At 38.5% G+C, this 6,867-nt stretch overlaps 1 protein-coding gene across 1 annotated transcript in view; it reads left to right on the top strand.

Annotated features, from left to right (window-relative positions):
* Positions 1-6,867, top strand: part of LSM1 (LSM1 homolog, mRNA degradation associated) — an 11,664-nt gene extending 4,797 nt beyond the window's left edge. The window contains exons 2-4 of the mRNA XM_006741435.3: positions 1,028-1,096; positions 2,463-2,578; positions 6,375-6,867. Coding sequence (XP_006741498.1) covers positions 1,028-1,096; positions 2,463-2,578; positions 6,375-6,545 — 356 coding nt within the window. The 3' untranslated portion in view covers positions 6,546-6,867. The remainder of the gene's footprint in view (positions 1-1,027; positions 1,097-2,462; positions 2,579-6,374) is intronic.

Raw genomic sequence — 6,867 nt, 5'->3', positions numbered from 1 at the left:
TTTTTTTGTTTTTGTTTTTTACTTGCTCACCTTTCTCCACCAGGAATATAAGTTGATAAGGTGGTGACTTTCTGAGTGTTCTTCTCTACTGTATATCTAAGCTCCAGAGCAGCACATAGCTCTCAATAAATATTAAATTAATTTTTGCTCTAGCTGACTATCAGCATCCTTATTTACCTTTTGAATCTTTTTTTTAATTTAAAACCTTCCCTGACCCCAAGCACCTGGGTGGCTCAGTCGGTTAAGCGTCTGCCTTCAGCTCAGGTCATGATCCCAGAGTGCTGGGATCGAGTCCCGCATTGGGCTCCCTGGGCTCCCTACTCCGCGGGGAGCCTCCTTCTCCCTCTGCCTGCCTCTCTCTCATGAATAAATAAATAGAATCTTTTTTAAAAATAAAATAAAATAATAAATAAAACAAAACCTTCCCTGATTCCAAAGTGTGAAATAGAAGCTCTTCTATAAGTTGAAAGGAAAATAATTCTAGTATTAAGATTATAAAGGTCATCTAGACTAAATTTCTCAATTTGTGGATATAGAAACTGACATGACACTGGGAGGGTTTAACTGCCAACATCAACATCTAGAGCTGGGAGTCAGGCTTCTAGGTCTAGCATCCAGTCCTTTGCCCACTCTGCCACCACAAATCTTGTCATCTAAACCCCAGGATGCCTTGGTCCTCCCTCTAATTTCCCAATAAACTGTGCCTTAAATACATTGGAAGAAGTGGTAGAGCTTAAACTGCTATTAACTTTTTTTTATTGTTAATCCTGTAAACCCACTGAAGCTAACAGTTCTCTCTTTAAGATTTTATTTATTTGAGAGAGAGAGGGAGGGAGAGTGAGCACAAGCAGGGGGAGTGGCAGGCAGAGGGAGAAGCAGGCTTCTCGCCGAGCAGGGAGCCCGATGCAGGACTTGATCCCAGGACTCTGGGATCGTGACCTGAGCCGAAGGCAGCTGCTTAACCGACTGAGCCACCCAGGCACCCCAACAGTTATCATTTTTTAAAGATCTTTTTTCCTCTCCCCAGAAAAGCACTTGGTCCTGCTTCGAGATGGAAGGACGCTTATAGGTTTTTTAAGAAGCATTGATCAATTTGGTATGTACTAGTTACAGACTTTTCTATAGTGAAGAGCTGCTATCTGTCTTCTATTGTATGTTTGTGTTATTTCATGTTGAAATTTATTTATCTGCAACTTTTTCAAGTGTCTGGCATAATGGAATACTGTTTTAAGTCATTGCGTCATTGTTTTCTAAATTACGATTAGGCGATTCAAAAGCTAGTCTTTACAAGCTTGTATATCTAAAACTGGTTTTCAGCAGAACATATGATTACAATGTTTTGGACTGTTTTTTTATTTTCCCCAGTAGAGGGAGCCAAATGATAAAAATAAACTCAGTCCACTGAAAAAGCTGCTCATTTGTACATTGGTTTGGGAGCGACTACTCTTCCAAGCAGTTCCTGCACTGAAGGTAATCCCTCCCTGTCCAATGAAAATTGGGTAGAAAGCATTTCCTGAAACATTTTTGGGGTCCCAACTTTAAGCTCAAGATTTTACATGTTAGGGATACATCAGACTCAAAGAGTCTCAGTCTTTGTTTTGCATCTTGCATTTTTCTAGAGAGATCTATATCTGCTTCTGTTTCGAGGAACTTCTCGGTTCATATCAACATTTTTTGGACATCTGCTAGTGGATTTGGGCATGAGGAAAAGTAACATAATTGAAATGCTTAGAGGAATTATAGAAGATAGCATAGATACTTTTCTTCAAAGAAGACAGATAGTACCAATTTAAAAAAAAAATTATTCTTAACAGACTGGGGTTCTGAATCTTAAGTCAAATTCATCAAACTACCTTGGGGGGAAAGTAGCAAATCCTGACTTTATTCTCAGATTACCAGGTATGGTTATCTCACAAAATGGAAAAAAAAAAGGTTTTTGTGTATCATAATCCATGGATACCTGCACTGGGTTAAATGAATCCTAAGTACTGAAACAAAGTTAAATCTTTGGTAAATCATCATATACACATACCCACGCAACATAGAAAAACTGTTTTTTGTTTAAAAAAAAAAAATTTTGACCTCTGCAGTTGTTTAGGTTTTAGAGTCTTCCAAGTGCCCTACCCCTTTATATTTTCTTATAGTCATGTCAATATTCACAATTACACTGATGTAAAGGAATTTAATTTTTGTAACTGATTCCCACCATCATTCATGCATTAGTACAACATAATCCCCAATATTCTCTGTTTGCAGTTTTTAGAAGTCTCGCAAGGAGTGTGTCTTAATAAAACAGGAGAAGACTGTTTAAAATTTTAGCTTTTCCCAGAATTTTTTTTAGAAAGTTTGGAAATCATGTTCAGCGAAATCTTTTCTACTCAAAATAACTGATTATTTGAGTTATGGACCTTTACCCAATAATTTGAACTAAATATCTTTGTTTCTTCCCTATGCACTTATAGCTAATTTAGTGCTACATCAGACTGTGGAGCGTATTCATGTGGGCAAAAAATACGGTGATATTCCTCGAGGGATTTTTGTGGTCAGAGGAGAAAATGTTGTCCTACTAGGAGAAATAGTAAGTGAAAACCGTTAAGCTGCTGTGGGTCTTGATAATCATACTAGTTAGGTTTCTTTTTGTCTTTTCAAGAAGGAAAAAATATATTTTCCACGTGGCACCCAGCTTCTCACAGAAACCACCACATTAGCTTAGGAAAGCTACAGGTGTAAAAGGAAAACTACAGAGAATAATTAACTTTGTTTCAGTGCCTCTTGGCATTTTAAACATTTTGATCCCATTAGCAGCAAAGTATCATTAATTTTACCTGATGTAAAAGTAGCATACTGTACAAACGTGTTTGTTAATATATTATTTCTGCTATCTCTAATAGCAGAAAATTGAAAAACTTAATACCAAACAAGAGATGAATAATTCAATAAAGTATGATATATATACACTAGAATATTTTGCAGTCATTTAAACAATTGGTTACAAGTAGATTTTCATGACATAAAGCTAATGAGCAATGCTTGGGGGAAAGACACATTGCATATACATCGTGATGTCCTGTTTTTTAAAGGGGGAAGGGGAAGGAAAGAAGGGGGCTGTAGGAGAAGCCTTTCTGTTAACTCCTGAGAATGGAGCTTAGCCTCACTTGGATCCTTAGCTCACAACCAAAGAGGATACCTCTGTATGCTGGGAAGACCAGTTGGCAGGTGGGAAGTTAAGTCTTCTAAAGTGTTGTTACTATAGGTCTGTGTGTGTGTGTGTGTGTGTGTGTGTGTGTACATACATAACCATGCATATACACATATACATATATTTAGGCATATAAATATACACACAAAAAACTATTAGAAAACTATATAGCTAATAGAAGTGCTCAGACTTTTTTTTTTTTTTTTGGCTTTTTAGGTTTTTATTTTAATTCCAGTTAGTTAACATACAGTAGTTGTTGTTTGTTTGTTGGTTAAAGATTTTATTTTTAAGTAATTTCTACACCCAGTGTGGGGCTCAAACCCACAACCCCGAGATCAAGAGTCGCATGCTCCTCCAACTGAATCAGCCAGGCGCCCCAGCATACAGTGTTATATTAGTTTCAGGTGTACAATACAGTGATTCTCAGACATTTTTAAAAGAAGATAAAACTTGATTTCATGTTTTATATAAAATATTTACATAAAAAGAAAAATACCTTATTTAAAACCTTTGGCTTTGCATCTGATTATTGAGTTTGCCAGGAGTATCAAACATTTTGGCGTTTGCTTAATTTTATCCTTTTCTATTTTGTTTGTAAAGTTTCCAGTATAGTTTCTCAATACCTAACCACATCTTAAGTCAGGTTTACAGAAGTCTTTGGAGTGGAGTGGTTTGGTCTGTAGCAACTTTTAACAATAAGCCGTGTGAGAAAGTAAGGAGATAATCTGCTAGGGTCAGGTTGGCCTAGAGACCTCAAGGTGAAACAGTTAACTAGAGAGGCCGAATCAATACTGTCAATAACAGTATCGCTAAGTGCTGCTATGAAATGTAGGAAGTATTTTTTTCTAATTTTTACAGTGTTTTTGTGATGGATATTTTCGGTTCAGTAGATCATTTTTTGCATGTTTCAGCGGTAGAAGTTGTCATCTCGTTGTAATACATAGAGGTTGAAATACAGCACTCTAGTACCATGCAGTGTGAGGAGTGGCGGGAGAAACCAACTATAACGTGCTCTGCCGGTGTATGAAGAGGGGCTCACCCATCTCTGGACAGTAGGAGTATGAGTGATTCTTTTCTCCTTTGTTTATGCTTTTCTCAATTTAATTTTTAAAGAGGAAACATGACTTTGCTCTCAGGAGAAAAGATTTAAGTTAAAATATTTACACGTACTCTGCTTCAGTTTTATAGTCGTGGACACCACAGAAATGCTGGGTGTGCCAGTTACATTGGCACACATGGGCCCCTGTGTGGATGTGTATGTATGTGAGGAGATGGAGGGAACTTGCATTTGTTCTTGAAGATTCGTTGTTTCCTGGGAGCCCTTTTGGGGAGAAAGTACTCTAGTATGTTCATGGTTTGGATGCTGCAGAATTTTTACAGTGGGGCCACTGAAGCCTTGTGGTTCAGGAATGCTTATACAGCTGTATGAATCAGCAGTCAGTGTGACGAAATCAAGTCCCAGCCCTAGAGAAACTCATGCCCAGAAACCAGTTAAGGGCTGTAAACATCTGTTGTTTAGGAAGTCCCTGGATTCGGCCTCAAGGGTGATGATGCACACAGCCTTAAGTAATAAGACTGATTGTTGGGAATTGGCATCATCATAACCACATGACTAGCTCCATGAATAACATATTGAAAAGTCCAAGAGGCAGGACACCATGCTAAGAACATTATCTTCCCTTCAGCTGCTACCCATGGATTGTGAGGGCGGGTTATACTTGATAAGATATATTTTGCCTGGTGCAGCTAACATTTGAGCCAAGGCAGGACTTGCTTATATAATTTGTGTGGCTTTCATTCTAGCCTCTCTGGTGAAGATCTTCCAGCTGATATCACTGCCTGTGGGTCCTGAGCCTTGGCAGCACATGGGGCGTTAGTGCCCAGTGGTAGGCTGCAGCGTCTGGAGGGTTTGTGTATGTGTTGATGCCTTCCCAGAATTTTATGATTCAGAATCATAGAGGAAGATAAGAAATAAGAGTACCTTGTATATATAATCTTTCCATGTTACAGAAACGCAGAATAGTACCTGTATGTTCATTTTAAGGAGAATAAGTTGAATCTGGATAGTGAAATACTTTTATAACAAGGTTCTGCATTGTAAGATTAGTTACCAAATATTTGTAAGGTGTTCAGACATAAAAATATTAAGCATAGGGGCAACCTGGGTGGCTTAGTCTGTTGAGCATCCAACTCTTGATCTCAGCTCAGGTCCTGATCTCAGGGTGAGTTCGAGCCCCACGTTAGGCTCTGCACTAGGTGTGGAGCCTACTTTAAAAAAGTAAGCATATTATGCCAGAATAAATGAAAAAATTACAGTTAATATTTGCATCATAGGGGTTTTTTAAGTCAATATATACATGGAAAAATTAGAAGGATATTCACCAAAATACTATTGTTCCATAATGGAATTATGGACAATTAAGAAAATTTTTTTTTCTGCTTGTCTGTTTTCTAAATTCCATACAGTGAGCACGTATTTTTAAAATAAGAGAAAAAATAACTTTTTTTTTAAACAAAAATATTTTAAATTAAAACAGTGGAGAAATATATTGGAGCCAAACTGGTTTAGTAACCTAACTGGTCTACTGAGGTTTTCTCTAGAAGATTTGTTGCCATAGAGGGGGAAAGAATCTTGCGTTATAATTTAAAGACTCCTAGTTAATGGAACAGAGGGGCAGTTTATTGTCTTTGGGGGGCAGGGGGGCGCTTCTTTGAATCAGTGTTCTCTACCTTCTTAGTGAGCCCCAACCACCGGCAATTAAGCTGACTTTGATAATGGAAAACTACAAAACTTACCTAAAGCCATCTTGGCCTCAGGAACTTCTCTCTTGGACAGAAGCCTGTTGAGGTTGGGGAGATAGCTATTCACACATATACACACAGATATATAATTTTTTTAAAAAAAGCAGTCCTTGAGTGATGTAGGACTTCAGATAACTTAAAGCTTTGTGAGACCCACTGATACCGTGTTACCACATTCCCATAAGTACGTATTCTGTAGTAGTGCTGCCAGCCCCCTGGTAGCCACTCTGTCCCCAGGAGAAGGGTATTTCAGCCCTGTCACAATTACGAAAAAGAGCCCAAGCCTGACCCAGGAATCCAGTTGCCTTAAGGTCTGTAATAGTTTCTATTCTCGGTGGTCGGTCGAAGATTTTCAACCCTGCTTATTTTGTAGGACTTGGAAAAGGAGAGTGACACACCCCTCCAGCAAGTGTCTATTGAAGAAATCCTAGAAGAACAAAGGGTAGAACAGCAGACCAAGCTGGAAGCCGAGAAGCTGAAAGTTCAAGCGCTGAAGGATCGTGGTCTCTCCATTCCTCGGGCAGATACCCTGGATGAGTATTAAGTCCTTTGCTCGGAGGCCTTTGCTCTTGGGGAGCAGGGCCCGTCACTGAACGAAAGTCACACATTTGACTAGAGACTGTAGAGTTTTGCAAAGTCCTGCTTATTTTGAATTCTTTCACATGTGCAACATGAAGAAATCATGTGGCTTTTTTTTTCCTTTTTAATGACAAAAATCATTGTTTAAGAGAAAAGCAGTGGCAAGGACTCCTTTCACACGGCACTGTGGAGCTGGCAACTACTTTATAGTGCTTGTCTTGTCCCAAATTAGCGTCCACAGGGGAGACATTCTTCATTTACTTGTAAATAAAATAAAAATCTCAAGA

Source organism: Leptonychotes weddellii, chromosome 2, assembly GCF_054177405.1.
Source record: "Leptonychotes weddellii isolate Sample4059 chromosome 2, ASM5417740v2, whole genome shotgun sequence".
NCBI classification, from domain to species: domain Eukaryota; kingdom Metazoa; phylum Chordata; class Mammalia; order Carnivora; family Phocidae; genus Leptonychotes; species Leptonychotes weddellii.
Note: the sequence above shows the minus strand (reverse complement) of the source record. Positions and strands in the feature narration are given on the sequence as shown.